Below are 27,610 nucleotides of genomic sequence, written 5' to 3'. Positions count from 1 at the left end.
TAGTCGCCACCGAAGTGGGTAGTTACGCGATTAGTCTGGGTATGTTCGTCTGGTAAGAAAAAGAGAGTCAACATTTGACTAATTTCAATCAAATATCCATTATCCGTTTCCTAGTAAAAAGAGCTTCGGAAATGAATGCAACCCCGTTTTTATACCCATTGTGACGTCACAAACTCACGGGAAGAAACAACACACAACAATGAATGGAACTCGCCATGACACCCAAGTTTACCCAACATGAGAACAATTCACAACAACAACTTAATAGCCAAACAACAACAAACTGGTACACATTGAAACAGAACACTAAAAATACGTTCCTACATGTGTATTATTTCGGGTCATGCGCTGACACAGACATCTACAAATAGAAATCATAAAGAGATAATTCATTTGCTGTGACTACAACCAATAATAAAGCAGTGTGTCAATGTGCGGGGGGTAGCTCAATTGGAGACCAACACTGGCAAACTATCAACTTTCATTTCTATGTTAGAAGCATTTATCAGCTGATTGCTGTACCCTCAGATCAACTTCCAATCTCTCAGCAACTGCTGCGATAACCATCCTACATATACAATAAAATAGCCATTCTATGGAACTGTTGTCACATTATTCCTATTTAAATGGTGAACATGTCAAACAATTATGTCCATTGGAAAGTACAGTGTAGTCATGGAATTATGTCAAATGCTCAAAATTTATGATAGAGTTTACAGATGGACATGTATTTTCTTTTTCAGAAAAAGACAAGAATAATGATGTGCTTTGGACGTGGTCATATCCAGTCGTGTCCTCAAACCAGAGAGAGCATGTCTTATCAAAACTAGATTTCAACAAGGAAAATGGACCGTCCATTCCTTTCTTATATGGACAATGGAAAGATGTATGGTACTACTCTAGTGTTCTTGATATCCCTGAGAGTGAAACTGCTTTGCCAGAGGTGGGGTTCTTTAGATTTTCATGATATTGTGGTAATCGTGTCATTTCATCCAATTTCTGAGCCCATGGCTGATTTAAATAACAATGCAACAAGGATATATTATTGACATGACCGGGATGGTCGTAAAATGTTGACATAATTATTGTCTTGATTTTGGAGAACTACAATAAGAAATAAAGGGAAATCAATAACAAATATGAAAAAAACAAGGCAATGTCAGTTGCAATTATATGTGGCTATTAATGATTATAATGATAATAAATATAACACTCCAACAAGCAGGCTCTAGCGTTTTGCATGAGAGACTAATACATAAAGATCATAACTATAACTACATTTAACACAACAAGTGATGCGTAAACAAAATCATAACTATAACTACATATCTAATTACACCAATGTTTTTGATACTCGAGCCATGTTAACCTGACAACAAATATACATGCTGTAATTAATATTTAAAAAAACCCATCAGCTATACCAAGTTGTTTCTTACAAAAATTAGAGAGACCTATTTGAATAATAGCATACAAGTAAAACATACATTTAAAAAAATGCTAACAGGTCAAAAAAAAACATTATGAACAATTAACAACCTAAAGCTTAAGAATGGATTTAAAAGACATAAAATCAAAATCACCTAAATCTATTGTGTGTTTGGGAAGGGAATTCCGGAAACGAGGGGGGGGGGGGGGGGGGGGGGGGGGGTGTGAAAAAGGCAAAAGATCGTTCGTAAATTTTTTTGGTGCACTTTGTTGTCATGACTGGAGCACAAGGTTTTGTGTGGTATATATAATATGGGCTCAACAAGTCATTCAAATAGCCAGGTCCCTGCTATGAAAAATCTTAAACACAGTTGTACAGATCTTATAATTATTATTTTTTTCAACTGGCAACCAGCAACTGGCTGCATCAATTCTACTTTGCCTAAGCACTAGGCAAGTCTAACTGTATTGTATTGGACTATTGGAATATGCTTAATATCCTCCATTGGCAAGTTAGACTGAAGGGAATAATAAATGTCGTCATGAAAGAACAAGAGCATTCACAAGAGATGCAATAGCTTTGGGTGGTAAATTTCTTACCTTAGCAATGATAGAGTGATTAATAAAGGATGTGATTGAGAGGTCATCTGCATAAAAATGATCTTGTAAACTACATTTAGAGATAACATTGCTCAATGGCTTCATATAATTGAAAATAAAACGAAATGATGATGATGATGGAGGTGGAGGAGGAGATATTTTCTTACTCTTTCACAGCTAAAAGAATGAAACATAATGTGCGACTTCAACTAGACTTCTTTCAAATTATAATGAATGAACATTTTTCTCTCTCTTTCAGGTTGTCCAGATAACCTTGGTATTGTTTAGCAAAGATTTCAATCCAGAGAAATATTCAACCCTGTGTCATATATTTTTGCGCCAGTACACTAAGACAGGCAATGCGTCAAGCATACTGGAAACATATTTAGCTGTAGTGACTCGTGGTGTTTGTAACAGTGAAGAAAATGGAAAATTTTCAGTAGCTGACTATGGCAAGCAGCAGGCCTTTGCAAAATGTTGTATGAAAGGTAAAATATTATTTAATTGGTTTACTTTTTTTAAATTTGAAAACCTCAGTTTGTTGCTTTTTTGGCATGAGTCGGTTTCTGCCATGTCTTTTTCAACCAAGTGATTGAGCAAATTATTGGAGATGGGAGGAGGAAAAGGAAGGAAGGGTTTCAACCAATGCATATCACTTCATTCAAGATATTTCTTTATCTTCTTTTAACATATAATAATATTTTTTTTAATTTGAAAAGGAAAAACAAGATAAAAAGAAAATAACTTGTCAGTAAGTAAAGAAACAAAGACACCACGAGTGTATTTTATTATGGACATAATTCTTACAATATATCAATGGTTTGCAGATCCAACCTCTGAAGTCCGATTTTCACAATCAGCGGATCAAAACTCTGAAGTCTACATACCAGCTTTGCGGACCATGTTTTATTTAATTTTGAGGCCTGATTCGCCCAAAATTAAATAAAACAAGGTGCACAAAGCTTGTATGTAGACTTCAGAGTTTTGGTCCATTGATCGTGAAAATCGAGACTCAGAGGTTTGATTCGCCAATCATCGATATATTTTATTTCTTGCCTCACAATTTTTCAACTTATGCATCTCAATGGAAATACTGTGATTGCATATTTCGGGAATCATGGCCATTTATTTATTTATGCAACTTTCGTTACATCTCTTGCATCTGAGTTATACTGTATTATATATAAGTATTACTTTACTTTGTGTTTCATTCATTCGTTTTATTATGAAAAATGTACTTTTTTCCAGAGATTATTCAGACATTTGGGGTGGAGTCGATACTTATTTTCACAGCTATGCTTTTGAAAAAAAGGATTGTTATGTATATGTCCCCACACTCGCTTAGTGAACTTCTTGATTACACAAGGTATGTCTGAATTTAGACTGTTAATTTATTTGTATTAAAGACCTGCCAACTCTCCTGGTTTTATACTGGAATTCTCGATATTTATTTTCATTCCCGATTTCCCTTTTTATCACTTAATTTCTCAATTTTGATTGTATTTTATTATTCCATAAAAAAACATCATCATCATCATCATCATCATCATCATCACTACCACCACCAAAACCACCATCATAATCATCATCATCATCATCATCATCGTCACCACAACCACCACCACCACTATCTTCATCATCATCATAATCATCATCATCACCATTGCGATCACATTCATTTAAGTCCCAGATTTGGCAAAAAAATATTTCACGAATATTGTGTCTGAAAAGTTGACATGTCTGGTATTATTTCCTAATTAAAACTTGATTCAATTCTTTGAGTTTTATCATGGATGATAAACCATATATCACTTTTTATTGAAACTTTGAATACAATCACTAATTACCATATGTTATGGTTTTAAGAAATGGTTCTAGGCAACGAGCTTATTTTATTAAAAACTAATTGATGGAGGGGATGATGTTACTAACTTTAATATATTATGTTTTCTGTTTTTAATTGCAACAGTCCTGTTGATACTGGGTGTCATGTCAGCATGAAAAAAATGAGTATGTTTCTGTTGTGTTGATAAACCTTTTTCAACTTCACGATTGAGCAAATTGCTGGAGGTGGGATTGATTAAAACTTTGAAATAACTATGAAACATCTATCTTTTTTTGTAGTATGCCAACCAATGGTATAAAGGTGTGCACCTTACTGTAATCAAGATATCTCTTTTTCTTCTTTTCAGACAATCAATCGGGTGATATCAATCAAATAGCCACAGTTTTTACATAACGTGTTTTACTCAGGATTTTACATCAAAGATTCTTACAATTCTCTGAACTTGTCTTCTATTCTTGTTTATCTTTCTTGCCTTTTTAGTTATATTGATCTCTGTTTTAAACACCAAGCCTAAATTCAGATTTCAAATTTGTAACAGCCAAATCGAGAATGGCGCGATGACTTGCAATTAATTGCAGTAACTTCAACAAAGAAATTGGAAAGGTTTAGTCAACAGATTACAAGAATTATTCTTTATCTCCATTACTATGCGGCTATGTGGTCTAGTGGTATGACACTCGCTTTCGGATCGGAAGGTCCTGGGTTCGAGCCTCGCACTCAGCGCATAGTTGAGTACCTGGAAAAGGCTCTTTACTCACATTTTCTCACCGTACTCAGGTGTAAAATGAGTACCTGGCCGTTAACAGCGTTGTCTTTTTCTGAAAAATTGTAATATCGCCTAACAGGCGTTATGTCCAATCCTACATGTTAAATGTTGCTGTTGACCAGGGACCCCTTGTAAAGCGCTTTGAGCACGTGTAGTGGATATTGCGCTATATAAAAGCTCATTAAAAAAAATTTTTATTCGGAGATTGTGGTGGATGCAACTTCCCCTGGGGGTGGGGGGAATCTATGCCACCCGTTGACCAGTGGATTCTTTATTGGTTCACAGCCTTGTGCTATCTCCTATCCCACCATATCATTGGTCCTTTTTGTGTGGCTTTTTGTCCTTGTTCTGAAATGAGATACCTGGGCCCTACCTAGAGACTTTTGCTGGGAGGGATATATTCTTTATCTCTTTGTGAGAGAGAGATGATACTTTTTACCTTGTAAATCGTCTCTCTAAATTATGTATTTTCTGTATTTACTCATTGCTATGTATTTTATATCCATCTAAGAGCGCACTTTGTGGTGGTATTTTGTAATTGTGTCTAGATGGGACTTAAAAGTAGTCTTAGATGTGATATATAATAGAGCTGGCTACTCAATCACTGATTGGTGGATAGAGGGGTTAGGGGAAAACTCCACTGAACCCTGGAGCTATATTGGCTAATTCACCTCTTAGTCGAGTACTTTATCTACTGAGCTATTGAGACCTCCATGATGGCCAACAGTTATAACAAAACAGCCCGTATTATTTTTTTTTTTAGTCACCCATAATACCCATAAGCATTTTTATTTTGGATAGGTCAATACCAGCGTTTGCCTGGCACAGACAGAACTGGAATGTTTTACACCCTTACGTCCATTTGACAGATGCAGACGTGGAAAATCTGACTGCTAATTCTCATTATGTAGCAGGATTTACAGAGGCTGCTGTTGAAGGGAGGTAAGAGCATCAAATAGTTTTTGACAAGAGCTAGACTGATGAAGCAAATGGAAGCCAACTAAGTTGTCTGCTGTTTGCAGTCTGAAATATCTTTCCATATTTTCCTCAATTTCTTTTTTTTCTTCAAGGATGATTAGGCAAGGGAATTGAGAGGAGGAGATTAAAACACAAATTAGAATGATTGATATCAAAAGACAAACATTCCCTTACATAGAAACATCTAAGATAGAAACTGTAGATGTGTCACATTGATATTATCTACAAGTTCTGAATTTCTGATATAATGGGAATCATATTCAAAGAGTCCTACAGATAGGTCCAATCAATCTGTCATGAAATGATATTGTTGATTCTATGAAGAACAATCAATGGTTGCTATTTTATGATATTGGTTAAGTATTATAGAGATGGGCATGAAGAGTGATAGTGATAATGAGTTTGATTGGACAGTTCTTTTTTTTTTTTAAATGAAGTTACGTCTCTGTCTGTCTGTCTCTCTCTCTCTCTCTCTCTCTCTCTGTTTGTGTGTGTGCTTTGTGTGTGTGTGTGTGTGTGTGTGTGTGTGAATGTATGTGTGATTGTGTGTGATTTTAAATTATTCAAGTGTGTAATGTCCTTGCAAGAGGTTGAGATATAGAGACATACATTTTTCCAATTCTTTTAAAATATTTCATACTTTTTTCAACAGGTCAGATCTATATGACATATATGTGAACGTCCCCAATAGTCAGATTACAGTAGCACCACATGCTAAAGGTAAATTCGTCATCAAACATTTACATTTGCAATGACTATCCCGCACAAATCTTTGGGCCTCTTTTTCGCTCACGAAGTGCCCAAATTCGCGACAAAATATGGGACGAAGCTGTTTCGTATATGCTATTTTAAAAAATTAATTACGACGCTGTTTATCGATGAATATGACTGAAAGTTGGCGCACAATTAGAAAAAAGGTCATTTTAGATTATGTCAAGCGACAAAACTCGTGCGATTACCAGAAGACCGTTAAAATAGAGTTTTACTCTTTGGGGTAAAATATTTCTAAAACTACCGGGCGTGGAGGTTTTGTCGCTGACAAGGTAATACATGAGCATTTCTTCTTTTTGGTTGTAAAATTTCATATGAATATGAAGAGTACTTTTCCCGTATTTTACAGGAATACCATCCTAATTTGCTCTTCTTTCGTAAAAGACAGAGAGCCATTTTGCCCCCCTACAGCCCGAATCACAATACGAGTTCAAAACGATTTGGCACCAAACTTTGCGGCTGAGCGGGTCGTGGCAAAGCGCTTTCTGATTGGTTGACCTCGTTTTAAAGTTCATGACTAGTCAAAATGTCTGCGCGGTCTCACTGGCAGAGGGGTGTTTATCGTCTGCCATTGCTTTGGGTTCGATAAACGGCTGATAATTTGATTGTTTAATTTACAAGAATTTAAGAAATTATAATGTTAAAAGTTTTCGATTGCAATATGATCTACAATCTCAGCATGGGTTTAATTATTGTGTTCCAAGTCACGTTCCACCAGTAACCTTTGTCCCCTTGTCCAATTTCTCTTTTTCTTCTATATTTCTTTCGTTTATGTACGCAATCTCTCTCCCCCCCCCCCCCCCCCCCTCTCTGTGTGTGTGTGTGTGTGTGTGTTATACACTCATTTCTTAATATATTTCTGTGTGTGTGTGTTATACTAATCTCTCTCTCTCTCTCTGTGTGTGTGTGTGTGTGTGTGTGTGTGTGTTATACACTCATTTCTTAATATATTTCTGTGTGTGTGTGTTATACTAATCTCTCTCTCTCTCTCTCTCTCTCTCTCTCTCTGTCTCTGTGTGTGTGTGTTATATACCATCCAGCTCTAAAATTGTATAAGTTAGAACTCTTCTAATGTTTTCATCATTTTCTCTATCAAATTTGCCAAAAAATTGCCAAATGTCAATCTTTTAATCCACTTATTAAGCCAGATACAACCAAAGGTCGAAAAAAATGCGTAAAAGCGTCCCATATTTTCGCGTTTTTTTTTCCTCTTTGCGGGTCATCCAAATAAATGACACCTTTGAAACTGCATAACTTGTTTATTTATGAATGGATTTTCAAAATTCAAAAACATTTTTACTCAGTGGAGATAGGGCTTTGATTTCAGACAAAAATTTTCCTCAAAAAGAGAAAAAAACATTTTTCATAGTCAGTTATATGCTGTGATTTGTTTTGATATGTAGTCACCACTTATTTTTATTTTTATACAAATATTATGCTTTTGATTTGTAGAATAAGGATTTTTATGCGACACATTTTTTCGTGCGCCATTTAAATGAATAGATATAAGTAAATAAGATTTATAGCTGGGTGGGGTTCCTGACCTCCCGTGGTGGGCAGGGAGGTACTTACTATGTCTTTTATCTCCTTATATCTGTTTTCCAGCTTGCTTTCTGTCTTTCTCTTGGATGAGATTACTTGGTTTTGTCCTGGCCCTGGCTGGATACCCTGGCCGAGAGGGAAACAGTCAAATGTATAGTTAGTTTTGGGAGATGATATTTTTTTCCTTGTAAATCATCTCTCTGTTATGCACTGTATTATGTTTTGTTTACATATATTATATATGATTTGTAAATATTTGAGTGTATTTATCTTAGTGGGGACCTGTGCTTGTATCCTGATGAGACTTTTAGGTGATCTCAAACAAAGTACTTTGATAGCTGCACTTGGAATCTACATCTGTTTACTGTTTGAACTAATTCCCCTTTGTCTTTCCTTTTCTTGGTTGTTTTAATTGTAATTCTAGAACTGTTTACCATTCCATTTTCTTCCTTTCTACTGGCGCAGATTTGACCTTAATATGTTGCAAGTGCTGTAAAACTTAAAAACAAAAACATAAGATTTCTAGAGCACCAATCTCCACTGATGTAATAATCATTTACATGAGATATTTTCAATTTTGAGAAATTAAATTTTACAATTGCAGAAGTTATTTACTACTGCTGATACCTATAGAATATGAAGCACATAGTTTTGAATATTAAGGAATTGCCAATTAAAAATACTCTGTCTTCAGTTTGGACTTGAAGCACTCATTAGTACGAGCACCTCTGGTTTAGACAGAGAGAATTTCAGATTGATGGTGCGGCAAAGTAAAATGCACGACCCAAGAATTTTTTTTTTTTGTTGACAATTTTTATTTCTATGTGTGTCATGAGGAGCGAAGAGCCAAAGGTGGCCTGTGCTCTGATATCAATGACATGGTATTCAGTTTAGGGTGAGCTGGCTTGGTTTCAATGATTTGGTGAGAAGTATCATACCTGTTGTAGATTTTATATATGCAATCCAACTACTTAAATTGACATTTGTGGGAGAGTTCATGTGAGCTCTGATATTGATAACAATGTTATTTCTACCTATCACATCTACGTCATCTAGAATCATTGGCAATGGGAAAGCTACACAAGGACATGGCCATGATGATGGTAGAGAAAGCTGAGGATGAAAGTTTATCAGACCAGGATATTATTAAGGTAATAAGAGGCCAACATTGTAGCATCGTATACATTTTATGACCTTGATGTACCACCCCATTTCATCCCCACCCTTCTTTGGTACCAATTTTACTTATCATCAACTTAATCATGGACGGATTAGAATTATAAGAAATTAATGGCTAAATTAAATGCCATATCGCCAACTGGCTATAACCATAAAAAATGTCTTGGTGTTGCAGCTTAACACGGTTTCAGTGAAATGATAAAGAGTAACTTGTTATGATATATGTAACTGTTACACTGTATAAAACATTTTTATTTTAAAATTTAAATAAAACTATTGAATTGATCGTCCTAGAAAGATTTTCAAAAACCTTAAGTTGTGAGAAAAGCTGTGAAAGTTTGTTGAAAAGCCCTGTCATGAATCAAATAGACATTCAATAGACTGATTGATAAAATTAAAATGACGTTAGAGTGGTTTATTTCTCTATTATTTCATCTTACATCACCAGGCCATTGCACAGAAAACAAAGGACCTTCTCAACAATTTGAAAGGCCTGACCACAGAGGATGATGACGGCAAGCATTACCTGACCCTGGAGATGTTGAAGGAGAGGAAGATGCCACCAGCTACGGAAAACTTTTTATTTAATTTAGCAGCTTGCGAAGGTTTTGTAAAATTATAGTGTTATCTAATTCTTGTGATGTGATAATCATATTAAATTTTATATACTCTTTCGCAAATTGAAAGTGAATGACTTTTTCTGTTTGGATTTTCAATTGTTTTATTCAAAATGATTTTACCCAATATTTTATCTTTTCTTTTCCCTAGTGCTTATTTGGTCTAGAGTTGGAGGAGGGAAGGGGGTGATAGTGCAGGTGTAAGTCTCTGACCTTTGGATTTGATTTTTTTTGGTAGAAAGTATCTATGGTGAGACACGTAAACTTTTCTCCTTGACTTAAAATTTTAGCAATTTCTTTGATCCTTTCAATGAAAAACTTTGAAACGGAGATAGGGCCATCTGAAATATCTAATATATACCGCAAAGGATGGTAAAGTAAGACTTAATATATTTTGAAAGTCATAAAGTTTACACTTTGATTTGAGTGTTTCTCAAGTTATAATCTTAATATATCTCTTGACAAGTTCTTATAGCTGGCTTATGAGTCTTGATTGTCCTGAGGGGGTCATTCTTGCCACGTCTTCTATTGTTCTATATCTTTTCCTCTTCCACGCTGCTTTTTGTCCTAGACAAAGGTAACTAAACTACAGTCCAATTTTATAATTAATGGGACAAGCACTAGTTATATCCAAAATGTATTCCTTGTTTTTCTGGGTGGGGTTCCCGACCTCCCATAGTGGGCAGGGAGGTACTTGCTGTGTCTTCTATCCCCCTGTATCTGTTTTCCAATTGCTTTCTGTCTTTGTTTTGGAATGAGATTACTTAGTTTTGTCCTGACCTTGTCTGAAGTTCTTGGCTGGGAGGCAAACAGTTGAATGTATAGTTATAGTTTTGGGAAATTATAATTTTCCTTGTAAATCATCTCTCTGTTATGTGCTGTTATTTAAAAAAATTCTTAACATATGATTTGTAAACATTTGATTGTATTCTCTTAGTGGGGACTAGTGCTGGTGTCTGGGTGAGACTTTTACGTGATCTCAAACTAAGTACACTGAAAGTGTGGTCTTGGACTCTACATCTATTCCCTATTTGAACCACTTTCCCTTGTCTTAGTTTTTCCTCAAGTTCTTTTAGTTGTACATGTAAAATGTTTTTACTATCCAATTTTCTTCCTTTTTACAGGTGCTGATATGACCTAAATGTATTACAAGCGCCGTAAAACCCTTAAAAACAAAAACAAAACAGCTGTTGGCTTTAAGTCACTGCATTTTAGTGTCTTTCATATCCTCTTATTTCAATAATTATATACAATGAACACATTAATGGATAAATAAATTGTCACTTGTCTGTACGCTATGCATTTACATGAATCGTTAAATCACAGAAGTCTCAATCTCGTTCCTAGCAGTTTAACGTATTTAGAAGCTATAAACTGTAAAGTTATTTTCACCAGTTGATATGTGATCAAAATGTATTTAACATAATGCAATAAAATGATATTTCCATGATAATATTGTCTTCCAGTATTGTTCAATGAAAAGTGGTGAAGAGTAGATTGAAAGATAGAACATAGAGAAAAATAAAGGCTGCCAAGTGGATAAAGCATTGCAGTAAAAACTAAAGGACATCGGATTGAGCCTTTTTTTCTATTTTGATTTTTCCTTGAACAAGACAAAGCTGTTCTTAATTTGGTTTTTATTTAAGATACAAAACGCGGGTGGTTGGATGGGAGCATCACCCTTGAATCATATACCTATGATGTTCGCATGGGTGTACGATCCGATAGTGATGTCGTTTCTTCTTCTCTTTACTAGCCTATCCTGCTTCTTTGGTTTGTGATTGTATTTTTGACAGGGGATATTTTTTTTCCTGTAAATCCTCTGCCTGTTTGTTCTTGGTTATTTATAATTTAGCTTATGATATCTTTAGGTTATGATTTTGATTGACATTTGTACTATTTTTGTTAGATTGCTTGTTTTTTTGTTTCAGCGGTCTCTCATATAACCTCAATTGTGTTGGAAGAGACCTAAAGCAACAAACAAACAAGATACAAAACTGGGTGGGGATCCTGACCTCCCATAGCGGGCAGGGAGGTACATACTGTGTCTTCTATCCCTTTATATCTGTTTTCCAACATGCTTTCTGTCTTTGTCTCGGAATGAGATTACTTGGTTTTGTCCTGGCCCTGGCCGGAATCCTAGCTGGGAGGGAAACAGTCAAATGCATAGTTATTGTTTTGGGAGATGATATTTTTTTTCCTTGTAAATCATTTCTCTGTTATGTATTATTATTTTTATTTCTAATGTATAATGTAGGCATTTGAGTGTATTCCTCTTTGTTGGATTTTGTGCTTGTGTCTGGATGAGACTTGTAGGTGATTTCAAACTAAGTACATTGGTGGTATGCTCTTGGAATCTACATCTGATCCCTATTTGTTCCCAGTTCCCCTTTGTCTTAATTTTTCTCGGGTGCTTTAATTGTAATTCTAGAACTTTTTACTATCCCATTTTCTTCCTTTTAACTGGCGCTGATATAACCTGAATGTGTTGCAAGCGCCGTAAAACCCTTAAAAACAAAACAAACATAAGATACAAAAGAACTATTACTGTGCATGCTGTCTAAATGCATGATCTTCAGAAGGTTCTTTAAGATGAAGCATGCGCTTAATTGAAGTGCTCAATTCGTAAACATTCAACTATCAGGTCACCAACAATATTTTAGTCAAAAGATAGGACACTTCCAGGCACAAGCATGGGATCCGGCTTAGTATGTGTGCTTGTAAAACTTGTAGATCATTTCAGCGCCATTAACATGGAAGAATGATAGGATCGTCAAAATATTTAGTATTTAGTTATCAAGGAACAATGAAAATTGAAGACCAAGGAGACTAGTTTAACAGAGAGCAGTAGATCCAAGAGCAATTTACCTTTGTAGTGTGTCTCAAATCACTTTGGATTCCATCACTGATAAGGATCTCTGCCAAAGGAAAATAATGTGATTATCACACATAAGCATTATAATTAAAAACCTAACTTGGACTTATAATGGAGAGGTGATTTACTAAATGAAAAAAAACATCTCTCATGAGAAACCCCCCCCCCCCCCCCCCCCATTTGTTTCCATCTAAAAAAAAAAGACTCCAGAAACGGGCCAGGTGAAACCAAATTATAATCCCATTCAGGATCAAGGACACAAAGTCACATGTTAAAGAAAAATGATGGTAAGGGGATAGGAGAGATAGGAAGACTGTTGACAAATGAAGACTCCATTGGCCCAGGGGGTCTAACGCTCCCCTGTCCTATAGGAAACTCCACATATCACAGATTCAGCTAAAATGGACACATTGAAATGCTTGCAAAATATGCTTAAAAGCTTAACAGTACATATCAGAGAGATGATTGCCCACAGTCTAGCTGCCATAATGGGCCGCTTTTTTAGGTGGCTATGAGCACAAATTCGACAGTGTGTATCCTATGTGGTAGGTGACATGCGATTAATTTTGACACTTTGGCCAAGTCAAGTCCTTTCATTCCCGAACAAGGACAGAAAGCTGCCTCAGTAGCAGTAAGGTGTCTCATCTAATTCTAATCGCGAAGTTGAGGAATGTGGAACATGGCCAATGATTTGATAGATGGCAATGACTGCAAATTTCTTACCCTAGCATTATGTCGTAGGTAAAGTCTGCCACTCATATGACTCTGGTGTGAATGTGGCTATAGTCCAAGAATACTGGTACAAAATGCTACCTGATAGGCAACTTGTATCATATGAAATGGGAATTTGATTGCACAAGGTCTATTTAGAGGAATAAACAAAGCAGTGAGAAGTACACTGAGTTCTGAGTATGGTGAAACCATGGAAATGCGATGCATAATTATCCATTTATTTATCTAAGACGCCTCACAGAAGGGTACAACAGAGGAATTTAAGTCTTCGTGGCATACAATTGGCGTTGACAAAATCCGAAGAAGAACATCTGGATGCCTTCCATCGCACACAGCTAAGAAGGGTACTGGACATCAAATACCCAAAAAAGATCTCAAATGAATCACTCTATAAGATCACAAAAGAAAGACCAATCTCCCTTGACATTTTACAACAACGATGGCAACTTTTCGGTCACATACTACGCAGGGACAAAAACATACCAGCTAACCAAGCCATGTCGGGATACTTCCAAAAACACGGAAACCTTTTCAGAGGAAGACCGATCACAACACTCCCTGTGATCCTAAACAAAAACCTCACAACACTTGGACAAAGCATTAGTCTCATAACGGCAGGGGACCTTGAAAATCTGAGAACCCTAGCAGAGGACCGGCAATATTGGAGACACCTCACACAGGAAATACTTGGAAACAGCCAAGGCGACCCGATCTTTCGGTCGAGACGCGAAAGGCATCTAAGTCTAGTAGGCATACAATTATGGAGTTTATCAGTTCTTGCTGACTCTTCCTCCAACCATAACTTACTTCAAACTGGCTTAGACGAGCATCACATTTAAATTCCACAGGAAATACTAAGATCTGTATTTCCAGGTCAAACAATGCCTTCTTAATGAGGAACGTCAAAGGTGTCGACTCCCGTTGTTGTACACAATTTTAAAAGTTGTTCTTGAAATTCTAAATGTACACAACTAAATAGACATAATTTTAAAGATATGAAAGTGAAAATATTGGGTGCAGGCATTGGTGTAAGATCAAGCCAGAAAAAGGTGTGTATAAAATGGTGCCAAAGTGGAATGAAAAATACAAGAAAAAAAATCACCAAAATAAAATCAGTCTGCTCATGAGAAGGCAGTGGTGTAAAAAAAAAAAGGATGTCTCAGGTACGATCCCCAGCCAAAACCAGATGAATTTTCTTTTTGTTTTGGCACTAGATATTTCATACATACCATTTTGGATTTTTATCACAATTTTACACCCTGTTTTGTTTGTGTTTAAGGCTTGCAACACATTAAGGTCATATCAGCGCAAGTAAAAAGGAAGAAAATGGGATAGTAAAAAGTTCCAGAATTACAATTTAAGCACCCAAGAAAAGGTGAATAAAGGGAATTGGTTCAAATAGGAAACGTAGATTCCAAGAGCACACTACCAAAGTACTTAGTTTGAGATCATCACCTAAAAGTCTCATCCAGACACAAGCACAAGTCCCCACTAAGAGGAACACACTCAAAAGTTTACAAACATATAATATTATGTAAACTAAACATAATACAGTGCATAACAGAGAGATGATTTACAAGACAAAAAATATCATCTCCCAAAACTCTAACTATACATTTGACTGTTTCCCTTCCAGCTAAGGTATCCGACCAGGGTCAGGACAAAATCAAATAATCTCATCCCAAGACACGGCAGAAAGCATGCTGGAAAACAGATAGGTATAGAGGGATAGTAGACACAGTAAGTGCCACTCTGCCCACTATGTGAGGTCCAGAACCTCACCTTCGTTAAATAATTAAACTTACATAAAAAACAAGAAATCAAAACCCAGTATTAACAATATTTTTATTTTATTTTTTATTCGGTGGGACATTGGAAAGGTCAGAGCAAAAACCATTCAATCTCCTGGTACATGTAAACACGACTCATGTCTCTCATGAAAACTTCCATGCAGCATTTTGTTCATTTGTTTTTAGTTCGTTTTTTTTTTTTTCAGGGGAAAGGGGGGGGGGGGGGGGGGGGGTGCAGCACTTGTAACATTTCAGTGCCAGTAAATAGCAAGATAATAGAAAGTTGAAACATTAATTAAAATGTTTGTTTTTAAGGGTTTTACGGTGCTTGCAACACATTAAGGCCATATCAGCACCAGTAAAAAGGAAGAAAATGGGATAGTAAAGAATTCAAGAATTGCAATTTAAGTACCCAAGAAAAGGTACGACAAAGGGGAATTGGTTCAAATAGGAAACAGATTGAGATTCCAAGAGCACACTATCACTGTACTTAGTTTGAGATCACCTAAAAGTCTCATCCAGACACCAAAACAAGATCCCCACTAAGAGGAATACACCCAAATGTTTACAAATCATATGTTAAAAATAAAAAATAATACATAACAGAGAGATGATTTACAAGAAAAAAATATCATCTCCCAAAATCATAACTATTCATTTGACTGTTTCCCTCAAGGACTCCGGCCAGGATTAGGACAAAACTGTTTTTATTTCTTTTTAAGGGTTTTGCGGTGCTTGCAACAATTAAAGGTTATATCAGCACCAGTAAAAAGGAAGAAAATGGGATAGTAAAAAGTTATGGAATTACAATTAAAGCACCCAAGAAAAAGTAAGACAAAGGGGAATTGGTTCAAATAGGAAACAGATGTAAATTCCAAGAGCACACTATCAAAGTACTTAGTTTGAGACCACCTAAAAGTCTCAACCATACACAAGCACAGGTCCCCACTAAGAGGGTTACACTGAAATGTTTACAAAGCATATATAATATGTAAACAAAACATATTGCAGAGCATATCAGAGAGATGATTTACGAGACAAAAAAAAATCATCTCCCAAAACTCTAACTACATATTTGACTGTTTCCCTCCTGGTTCAAAACTAATACTAAACATTTGATTGTTTCCCCTCTCAGCTAAGGACCAGGACAACTCGGAAAACAGATATAAAGGAGATAGAAGACATGACTGACCTCCTGCCCACCATGGGAGGTCACTCTGAAACCAGCAAATTAAGAAATGTCATGGAATTAAATAAATCTAATTCTGCTAGATAATCACAAATGAACAGTTTGTGTACATTGACTGTCAATAATAATGCATAGATTATTGAAATTTCAATCATTTACTTCAAAAATAACACACGACAAAATTTCAGACAAGAGAAAAATATAACATGAATAAGACATTCCCAACACCAAAATTATGCGTATTTGACAGGGACTAAGATTTAAAACAAGAACCTGTATAAATAAAAATAAAATATTTGAACCTTTCACCAACATTTGATATTGACAGTGAGGGGTATTCAAATGACTAGGTGGAGATATCAACTGTCATTTTATATGACCGACATAAAAAGAACACATGCACACACGCACAAAAAGAAAGTTATATTTAAAATAAACGAAAAACAACACTCACAAAACAAGAAAATAAAAAAGAACCCCGGAAAAACAATGTGCTTTCCCTATACAATTAAAACATTTTTAATGAAAGGACAAACTATCGTAGAGTTCCAAATAAATGCCTGCTTCACTTTGGTGCTAATTTTTCCCCTGAAACAGAATATTTCCTTCCAATTTTGACTCTTTATGTGCCATGTCTTTTAATCTCATTTTGCCACTGTGTCCATTTTTTTCATCAGTTAGTTTGAAGGGGTTTTACATCACTCGTGACACTTATATCATTTCAGTGTATAATAGCTCTCATGAGACATTTAGATTATTTTGGCGTTTTACGGCACTAATGACACTTGAAAGTCATTTCAGTATTTTACAGCACTAGTGATACTTGAAAGTCATTAAATGTTCTACAGCATTTGTGACTAAGTCATTTCAGTATTTTATGTCACAAGTGACACTTGTAAGTCATTTCAGAATTTTACGTCACTAGTGACATTTGTAAAATCATTTCAGAGGAAGTCAAAAGGAAAATAATTGGAAAGTTTAAAACTTATAGATCTGACAGATTTCAAGTCAGACAAAAGGGATTAGTTCAAATAGGGTATAAAAGAAAATTCCAAAAGCTAATTATCCATGTATCAGGTTTAAAACCAATCAATGTTCTCTAAGGGTAATAAATATATACTGAATAAAGGGAAAGTAGAAATGTTAATTTTCACGGGTTATTTGTTGTACTGAAGATACATTTTCTTCACTTTAAATTTTTCAGTATATATAACACTGTAGGCAGTATGTTATGTCCCTTGTAATTCACACAGCAGTAATATTGAGGTTTAACAATAATATTAGAATATCCAAAAAAAGATAACAAAACAATACAATATGAAAACATTGTACTTGAAGGCACTTAATGATGTTGAGAAAATATAATTTTAAAAAATTAAAAATTAAAAAGACAAAACAGTTATACATGTCATGATTGTTATTTATTACATCATTTCATAAATAATGATTATCAAAATGCTTTAAATTAATTAAAAATAATAATGACCGTAACAACGACAACAAGAACAATAATAATAAAAATAATAATAACAATAATAATAATAATAATAATAATAATAATAATAATAATAATAATAATAATATATAATATAGTAATAATAATAATGATGACGATGAGATAATAATAATATAAAATCATTATTATTATCATAATTATTATTGTCATTATCATTATCAAAATTATAAAAAATATAACAATTTTAAAATAACTATACATTACTTATACAATTTTTTTAAAAGCAGATTGAGCATGGATGAATACCATTTGGTGTGGTCAAACCTTTAAAGATAAATGCAATGAATGTAACACGTACTTTAATTAAAGCAATAATGTAATGTGTTCATATAAAATACTGACTGTGAATATAACAACACATACACACACACATGCACATGTGCACACACACACACGCACATGTGAGATTTAGGTTGAGTGCATAATCTGGAATGTATTCATGACAGACCTGTTGAAAACAGATGTTGATGATTAAGTAATGCGGCAATACCACTGTGAAACCTAATAAATTGAAACAATAATAAATAAATATTACAACAAAGAAAGTTTTAGGCTTGATACCTTCATGATCCAATGAATTGAACCCCCCCCCCCCCCAAAAAACCCAAGTAATATAACACAATACAATTTTAAGAAGTTAGACCTAAGGGGTTTTACAGAGCTTGCCAAACTTTTAGCTCAATATAAATGGAAAGTGATGGGAAAGAAGAAAAAAGAAAAAAAAAAGAAATTGTAAATTTGCACTAAAAAGGTGTCCAAGAAAAGGTAAACCAAAGTGAATTAGGATAGAGAACAGAAGTGGATTCCAAGAGCAATTTACGAATGTGTCTATTTTTTTTTTAAAATGCTAGCACCAGTCTTAGGTCATTTCAGCAGCAGTAAAAAGGGTGATAATAGGGGAAAAATGGTTAAAAGTACAGTCGACTCCGCTTAATCGCACACCCTCGGGAGTTCAGGTTAGTGTGTCAATTAAGCGGAGAAGCTAAAAACTAGCATCTAAGCACCAGTTTTCATGCACCATTCATGTAGGACATTCCCCTCTGAGGTTTCTACGGGTTTGGGACCGACATATTCAAAACATTAGACTGATTAGAAGAGACGCTGTTGTTGTTTTGTTTCTTTTTATTTTTTATTATTATTATTTTTTATCTAATTTAGGGGGGGGGGGGGTCTTTTTTCTTTTAAAATTTCTCTTTTTATTCATGTTTTATCGACAACAAAGTGTGACATTATTGTTTGTAAGAATGGTAATCGTGAAGCGTTGATTGTAGTACAGCCCCATCTCGTCAGAAGAGACATTCTGTCGACCTTTCCATCTCAAGAGCCAGCTCTCTAATGGTGAAAAAGACTTGCCTTAATTTTATGCCAGTTCAGTCGACTTTTGAGTGGATAAACGTAGACACGGACCGAATCAAAAGATGAGACCCGAATACTCCCTGTAATTAATCCTTTCTTATTGTTCATGGCCCAGTAGAGGAAAACAATGCACAGGTAGAGAATTGCAATTGAGTGGTCAGACAATGTAAACAAACACACAGCATTGTGTGGACAGTGATCACGTTTCACTTAATAGTCTTTGTAATTTATAAAGGTCATATCAGCACATAAAAAGGAAGATGATATGAACGTTGTAATCAAGAAAAGGTAAGAGTGCAGGACTTGTCAAAAGAAGAGATTGGCAACCCATCCATGTGTTTGAAAAAATCGCCCATCCAGACAAAGGCAGGTGATCCAAACAATGAATATATAAAATAAAAGTATCACATCAACTTTTTAAAATAACAATGCATAACAGGTTGTTTGTTTTTGTTTTTAAGGGTTTTACGGCGCTGGCAACACATTTAGGTTATATCAGCGCCAGTAAAAAGGAAGAAAATGGGATAGTAAAAAGTTCTGAAATTACAATTAAAGCACCCAAGAGAAAGTAAGACAGAGGGGAACTGGAAACAAATAGGGATAAGATGTAGATTCCAAGAGCATACCATCAATGTTCTTAGTTTGTTTTTAAGGGTTTTACGGCGCTTGCAACACATTTAGGTTATATCAGCGCCAGTAAAAAGGAAGAAAATGGGATAGTAAAAAGTTCTAGAATTACAGTTAAAGAACCCAAGAAAAAGTAAGACACAGGGGAACTGGAAACAAATAGGGATCAGATGTAGATTCCAAGATCACACTATCATTGTACTTAGTTTGAGATCACCTATAAGTCTCATCCGGACACAAGCACAAAATCCAACAAAGAGGAATACACTCAAATGCTTACACTAAACATTAAAAATAACAAATATAATAATACATAACAGAGAGATGATTTACAAGGAAAAAAATATCATCCCCCAAAACAATAACTATGCATTTGACTGTTTCCCTCCCAGCCAAGAACTCCGGCCAGGGTCAGGACAAAACCAAGTAATCTCATTCCAAGACAAAGACAGAGAGCAAATTGGAAAAAAAAGGTCTAAGGGGATAGATTCATAACAGGTAAAAACAAAAACGTCAAATAAATATGATAGTTCTGGCCCATGCCAAGCCGTTTGAGACTGATTCCCAATGGCTGAAGGTTCAAGCTCGAAAAGTTCCTTGTTATATATTTCATTCTCTAGTGATGATGAAATAAAATAATTCAAAACGTTATGAACAACAAAATTATTAAAATGCAAGTTTAAAACGGGAAACAAAGGAATAAAAAAATAAGGGGCATAAAAATGTTGGTAAGCGGACAAGTTATCAAAATGGAAGGTATAATTGCAAATTATAGTAAGTACAATAGCATAGTTTCATTAACTCTAAACAGACCTTAATTGGATAAAGTGGTTAGACATGCATGAATCAAAATAATAAGTTGATGTGTGATAAACAATACTTTAAAAAAAACTTTTCTTTATTTCTTTTTGGTGTAGAGTTTGAACAGGCGAGGGAGACAAAAGATACAATAAATCAGCAGCCAATCCATATAACTGCTAGGGAGAAATCAGCAATGAACAAAGAATTATCTTTGGTTTAAAAGAAATATGTCCAATTAGTCCGTTATATTCACAATCAACTGGCCCCTAAAATCATGACAAAACATAAAAATGTAAATTGCAGTTATTTCAAAATCATTTCAGCCATTTAAATATATGTCTATAATACATATTCAATGCTCACAGTTAGCACCTTTAGTTACAGTAAAATACTTCATAACTAACATAAGGTTTGGCACCATGATCCATGATCTTATGACAAATAATGATCTCACAAGTAAAGTATAAGTAATATAACAATTTGACACAATTTTAACAAATCAAATCGCGCATTCAACATGTAAAATATAAGATTTGAAGACTGCTAATGAAAACTTTCAATGGGCTGCCATACTAGCTCAGTGGTACAGCACTCACTACGTGACGTCAATTTTTTTTCCTGACCTCCTGGTCACCCAGTTTGCTGCATTTGTTAGATCTGCTAGAAAATACATTGCGATAGACTAAGAGTTCCATTCAAATGATAAGAACCTAGATTAACTCTAGCTCAATCGGCCTTATGGCTCTGAACTAACAAATATTTTTGTCATTCAACTGAAAATATTACCATCCAAATTTAACTTTCATGTGTAGTCATCGTTGATTCTTGTTGGAGCCTATTCATCCTTTCCCTGAGCATTAATGTGATGCAAATATAACAATTGCATGCTATATCTTGAAATGGACTGGAGTTATCCTAAATTAAAATAAAATCCTTTTTTTTTTATTGAATCATTGTCAAAACATTCCATATTGCAATATACATCACTTTTCAAATATTCATCAATGTTATGACTCAAGTAATCAACACAAAATGGAGTCCATGATTTACACAAAGAGGTCCGTCTTTCATAACCCTGATGTACTGATTTCACTGAGATACTTTCCTGATATATCTCGAATCTTCATAACTTTAGTGCATTTAATTTGCATATTGACAAAAAGAAAATACATCTTCTCTATTCCATAAATTTCAAAAGATGAGTTATTAAAACTTCTGGCATGAAGCAAAATTGAAATAAATACTATGTGATTGAAACAAAATTCAACATTGCTAAAATGCTAGTTTTAGACTAAACAACAAGTATCATTTACAAATCATTGACATTATATGTATATGCAATTTTTTTTAATTTGCAGAGCTGTCATTTACCAAAGAACTTCTGTTACGGTGTATTATTATTACTGAGCTATTGCCCTTGATGGTTTATTACCAAAATTGTATCTGAATGAAAACCACAATATACGATATTTTATGAATACATATTATGTATCTGCTTTGATGTTAAACATTAGATATTACTAAGCATACCACTATTTATAAGTATATCATTGTAATAAATTATTACTGACCACCAATGAGTGCATTCCCTGTCCTTTGTAGTATGCACTGCCTGTGGTGCATAACAACTTCTATGGAAGCAAATGAAAATCGGCCTGCACAAACAAGTTTTATGTTCTCTTATTTAAAATATAGAAAAAAAGATGTCTTGAATAAATGTAATTATTTCAGTGCTGATGAGATCGTTTTATACAAAGTACAAATCCATTGGTAAACAAGACAGTCCAAATGCGATATATGTCAAATCAATAGTAAGCCATTTGTTTTTGTAGGGTTTTATAGCGCTTTTATAGCGTCATGTAGGTCATTTCAGTGCCAGTAAAATGGAATAAAATGAGATAGTAAAAAAATTCTAGATTTACAATTAAAAGCAGACCAGGCAAAGTAAGACTAAGAGAAATGGTTCAAAAGGGGAACAGGCGCAGATTCCAAGAGCACACAAACAGTGTACTTAATTTGAGATCACCTAAAAGGCTTACCCAGACAGAAGCAAAGGATCCCACTGAGAGGAATACACTCAAATGCTGACAGATAATTAGATAATTACATGTTTAAAACAAAAAAATACAACTGTACATAACAAAGAGATAATTTTGAACAAAAAAAAAAGCTTTATAATATCCACTAAATGCGCTCAAAGTGCTTTACAAGGGGTCCCTGTTCAACAGCAATACTTAACATGCAGGCGATATTACAATCTTTTTTCAGACAGAGACAACGCTGTTAATGGCCTGGTACTCATTTTACACCTGAGTATGGTGAGAGAATGTGAGTAAAGAGCCTTTTCCAAGGACTCAACTATGCTCTCAAGGGCTTTGACATGCTTCTTTTGTCTGTTCAGTCCATGTTTTGGAAAACCTTTATGGTGATCTAATAAGATTGTTTTCATAAATTAAATTAGTACCCAACAATTTGCTCAAATTAGTTTAGGATCTGTTTCAACTTGGCAGTTCTAGATTGACTATTTACTTTGTATCTTCCATAATAACAAACTTCATAAAACTTTTGATAACAATCATTTTGTAGTTCTTTGATAAACACAGGAAATGCAAAACATTATCTTAATAAGTTCATAAATATTTTCTTTTACATTCAAATATAGATATCTCATCTTTACGCTCTACAATAGCTCAATGCTCAAAACCATGTTATTTCAAATACTAAAATCACTTAGAATGAAGAGATTTCAGTCAAGTTATAGAAGAAAAAGCAATCAAGAGCGCAAAAATTTAATTTTTTACAATACTTTGTTAATCCTCTTCCAAAATACAAAACTCATTTATGCCATTTGAAGTGACATCATATAGCCGGAGATCACAGCGGTGATTTTATCTTTATACAAAATTTAAGACATGAATTTTTTAAAATAAATAAATAAATAAAAATATATAATTATAAAATGCAAAGCAATTGCAATGATTCAATATTTCAGTTACGGCAAAATACAATGAATTCTACCACAACCATGATGAGCAACAAAAGGGGTAAGGTGGAGGGGAATGGCTCCATTAAAAAATAAAACAATCCTTGGCCAACATTGGATGATTGATACAAAAAAAAAGAAAAAAAGAATCAACATCATATAATATGGTATCCTGTACGAATCCTTATTTGCCTTAATAGCAAAACAAGACTAACTGTGAAATTCAAGAGGTATAATATTTTGCATGCAAATTTGTATGATATTAAGTGACGAGACAAATATGTTTAACTTTTGCATTGCAATATGATTTGCATTGTCCAAGCGCCAAAATAAATTGTCTGAAAGTCCTGAGATTGGCTTTGAAAATACTAATACACACTCGTTCCATCAACTAGTCTTCCAAGGATACACTTCATTGAAAACCCATTGCATCTTTTGATCATGCTTATCACAAAACTTCAGGTGGAGATTGTCGTCTGATCCAGCTGCAGCACACTTGTTGAGATCTCTGTGTTTGATTAATCCTGTATTCTGTGATGAGTAGATGAGCATGAACACATTTTTTTCACATATAAAATTAATCCTCATATCATTATCAAAAAAGCCAATCATTTTATACATATAAGCAATTTTACAAAAAAATGAAAATGTAATGTATGACTGTGGCAGTAGCATGTCTGAGATACTTTGACATTTAGATGAATTCTCTCCGTTTGAAGTCCTGTTTCAGCACATAGCATTAAACCCTTAGGTAAAGTTTTATTTTTATATGTTCCAGTCCCGTTGGAGATAGATATCAGTATTCAGGGGTCCCGCTATTGTCAAACAAAATGACATTTCTCAAATAATGTTGTAAAAAGCATTAAAATATTGCTAGTGCCGCAATTCGAATTTCAAGCCAAAACCAAAATTACTTGAGTTATCCAGTCAATTGAGACAAGTGTCAAAATATTCTTCATAGGACAAAGCGTATAAAATTTTTAAAAGGTTTGAAAAAAGAAATCAAAATTTTGCATCGACCAAATCACCTCATATACTTAATGGATAAATGAAAATTAAAGAGTAGAGAACTAAATTTTAACCAATATCCATTTCACTTATTAAAAAAAAACTGAGACCCTTGTACATAAATGACATATAGTTATACTTATGAATTCATTACTTATGGTTAATCAAAACTTTTAACATGTTACTACATACCTCATCCCAGTCCCAAGGCCCAACAGGATTGACATCACAGTAGCTGACATGTAAGGTATTGGCATTCTGGGCTAAGATGCAACGCTCTCCAACACCCATCTGACCCTTCATATTCAGTCGAAACTCCTGTATGATGTAACAAAAAGGCAGTAAGATTTTTAATAAAATGAACAACCTGTGGTGTTCATGGTTTTGTTCAGGAGCATTATTTGGAATCTGATAGCGATCCTGTATTGTTTCATGATAGCTCATTAGTTACGTCTTTTTGTTCTTGACAAGATAAAGTACATGAGTTTCATTAAGGACATGTTATTGTCCTTTGCCACATAAAACCATAAAAATTGATTTTTTCCCCCTACTAAACTTATTTTATTTCCTCTTGAAATCCACTTGTATCTGACAGAAAATTGTTTGATTTTTAATTCCTACGAACTTGAGAAAGTTAACAAAGCGTATTTCACTTCTTTTGCCCTTGTTTTTGTATAATGTTGGGTATTGGCTGGCCCTAAGATTTTTGCACATTTCCTTCACTTCAAAGAATTTGGGAATTCTTAAGTTTACTAAAACTAAATCCTAAAGATAGATCTTGGGACATTTTTCAATTTTTCTCATTATATGTCAAGTAAAAAGTACTACCCATATGCATGAATAATTTAATATACTTAAATATAAAATATTTCTCCACAGACTAATTATAACATAGTCATGATAATGATTTCATGTAATATATATATATCAGCATATGTATACTACGTATGTATGTATGTACATACGACATATGTGTGTATACATGTATTTACAATGTATGGATGTGTGTGTGCATGTGTGTGATTGGATGCATGTGAGCTTATACTCATATGTCCAAATCTGCAGTATGTAATATTTTGCCCGATAATCAAAATAAAGTGCTTCGATGCTTCAAAATAAGTGCCATAAAAGTGTACATTTATTATTATTATTATTACCATTGACGTGTTATCGTTGTTTAAAAAATCATTCTACTATAATTGCAGGAAAGTATTATAACTTTGATTATCTCATCATGTATGAGGGAACAATGATCAAAAGAGAAATAAGAGGAAAAGAAAAGACTGCTTAAGATTTCCAAATATCGCTGTCTGAATATGATTACCTGATTGTGTCCCTGTCTATGGCAAGGACTAGTTCCAATGGGATCCCTGCCAGGCTGGTGCCAACGATGGTCCCAACAAAGGTTACCATTCTTTTGCCTTATCTGTCAATGGGTAAAAAAAAATGTTTCACACTTTAAATGGGTTACGCCAGCATTTTAAATTCTGCCTATCTATGGTAAGAATTTGAAAATATTTAGGCCTTGGTCTTAGAACTATTCCAAACTTTCGACCAAGATTCAAACCAACAATCTCTCAAAAGCTAATGACTTAAAGTAAATAAGCAAGTTTCCAATGATAACATAGAAGAAATAAAACAGCAACATTGCACAGTTCAATATTTTGCACTTTATTAAATGCATTTGACTAGTCTCTATTTCTCCCCTGCTCACAGCACATAACTTCAGAAACAAATTTTCTATTTTTCATTGAGTGTTCTATAGGAGTTAGATGATCTGTAAAAATTCTATTATTCCAGATCACAGCCAAGGTCAAGAAAAAATATGCGTCATGACTCCCATCCAGTCAGTCAATGACAAAATTCATTGTTGCTTGGACTTTCACAACAATGAAAACAAGGCAACCACTCAGTCACAATAATCAGTTATCAACTTTTACATTATCCACGCAAGCCTTTTGTAGTCATAGTACTATTTCACATCCTTGTTGTCATTTGCAGGTTATCCCAGTCATACTAGTAATCTAACAATATCTATTATGGCTGGGAACCAGGAAATCAAGATTGTGCGGGTAAATGTACCTGTATTTGGTGTTAAATAAGACTTGCCAATAAGGTTGTCAGTTTAACATTTTTAATGCCAAGTTTAAGACTTGCCATTATTTTAAGCCAATTGGCATGGACAAATTGGGTTTGGCATTTTGGCTTTTTTGGGGGGGCATTATCAAAATCATCACCTAATTTTACCTGCACAATAATGGCACAACATGCACTAAATTTCATACCTAAACTAGCAGGACTTGGTATTTTTGTTGTTCAGTTTGTTTATCATAAAACAAACAAAACAACCTTAATGTGAATGCTTGCGACAGAGAAAAGGGGAGGGAAAAATGACACAGAGAAAGGGTAAGGGTGTTTGTGATTAGTTTTACTTCAAAGATGTAACTGGTTGCTAGTTATTATTAAAATGCACTACATGGATTACCTCTCCCCATCCTTTGTTTGGTGGTGGCTTTGGAAACTTGTCATAGACGTCATAGGCAATGTTATCCATGAACCAGCGGAAGTTCTTACACTTGTGTTCCTTCTTGAACTTGAGTTGATTGGCTATGTCTCCAATTGGGTAACCTCTCAGACTTGGTTCTCGGGTGTAGAAATATTCTTTGAACTCATCTTCCATCCAAACTTCCACCACCCTCATGTAGTTCTAGACAAAATATGCATTAATAGACATTTCATTAGGTGAATGAATACATCACCTATCACTAGTTGGTTAGGAATGAGACTGGAAATGAGGCATGTAAAGGTCCAGATAGCTGAGAAGTACAGCACTCGCTTCATGTGCAAAGGGCCTGGTGTTGGTCAAGGATACAGGTTTTATTCTGAACTTAGTGATTGTGGAGCTGGGTCTAATAGCTCTGGTGGTAAGAACTAACGAAAAACTATAGAACAATGCTTTCTGTTCATTTAACACTACAAAAGCGGGGACAAAATCCAGCTCTATAA

General features: G+C 34.5%; 2 protein-coding genes across 4 annotated transcripts in view; one reads left to right on the top strand and one right to left on the bottom strand.

Moving 5' to 3' along the window:
- Positions 1–11,177, top strand: part of LOC144966331 (DENN domain-containing protein 10-like) — a 12,324-nt gene extending 1,147 nt beyond the window's left edge. The window contains exons 1-8 of one of the 2 annotated variants that reach the window (XM_078902640.1): positions 223–286; positions 744–943; positions 2,288–2,516; positions 3,277–3,394; positions 5,442–5,582; positions 6,271–6,338; positions 8,988–9,082; positions 9,559–11,177. In XM_078902640.1, coding sequence (XP_078758766.1) covers positions 238–286; positions 744–943; positions 2,288–2,516; positions 3,277–3,394; positions 5,442–5,582; positions 6,271–6,338; positions 8,988–9,082; positions 9,559–9,732 — 1,074 coding nt within the window. In that variant the 5' untranslated portion in view covers positions 223–237 and the 3' untranslated portion in view covers positions 9,733–11,177. Of the gene's footprint in view, positions 1–222; positions 287–743; positions 944–2,287; positions 2,517–3,276; positions 3,395–5,441; positions 5,583–6,270; positions 6,339–8,987; positions 9,083–9,558 lie in introns of those variants that run through there. The other variant, XM_078902641.1, reaches the window with a different exon arrangement.
- Positions 11,178–19,001: 7,824 nt separating this feature from the next.
- Positions 19,002–27,610, bottom strand: part of LOC144966329 (N-acetylgalactosaminyltransferase 7-like) — a 24,577-nt gene continuing 15,968 nt past the window's right edge. The window contains exons 10-13 of one of the 2 annotated variants that reach the window (XM_078902638.1): positions 27,090–27,311; positions 25,929–26,030; positions 24,797–24,922; positions 19,002–24,127 (exon numbers count right to left, since the gene is read on the bottom strand). In XM_078902638.1, coding sequence (XP_078758764.1) covers positions 23,984–24,127; positions 24,797–24,922; positions 25,929–26,030; positions 27,090–27,311 — 594 coding nt within the window. In that variant the 3' untranslated portion in view covers positions 19,002–23,983. The remainder of the gene's footprint in view (positions 24,128–24,796; positions 24,923–25,928; positions 26,031–27,089; positions 27,312–27,610) is intronic. The other variant, XM_078902639.1, reaches the window with a different exon arrangement.

Source organism: Berghia stephanieae, chromosome 2 (genome assembly GCF_034508935.2).
Source record: "Berghia stephanieae isolate SIO BIC M18660-M18661 chromosome 2, UCSD_Bste_1.3, whole genome shotgun sequence".
Lineage (NCBI taxonomy): Eukaryota > Metazoa > Mollusca > Gastropoda > Nudibranchia > Aeolidiidae > Berghia > Berghia stephanieae.
This window is presented reverse-complemented; position numbering and strand designations above follow the sequence as displayed.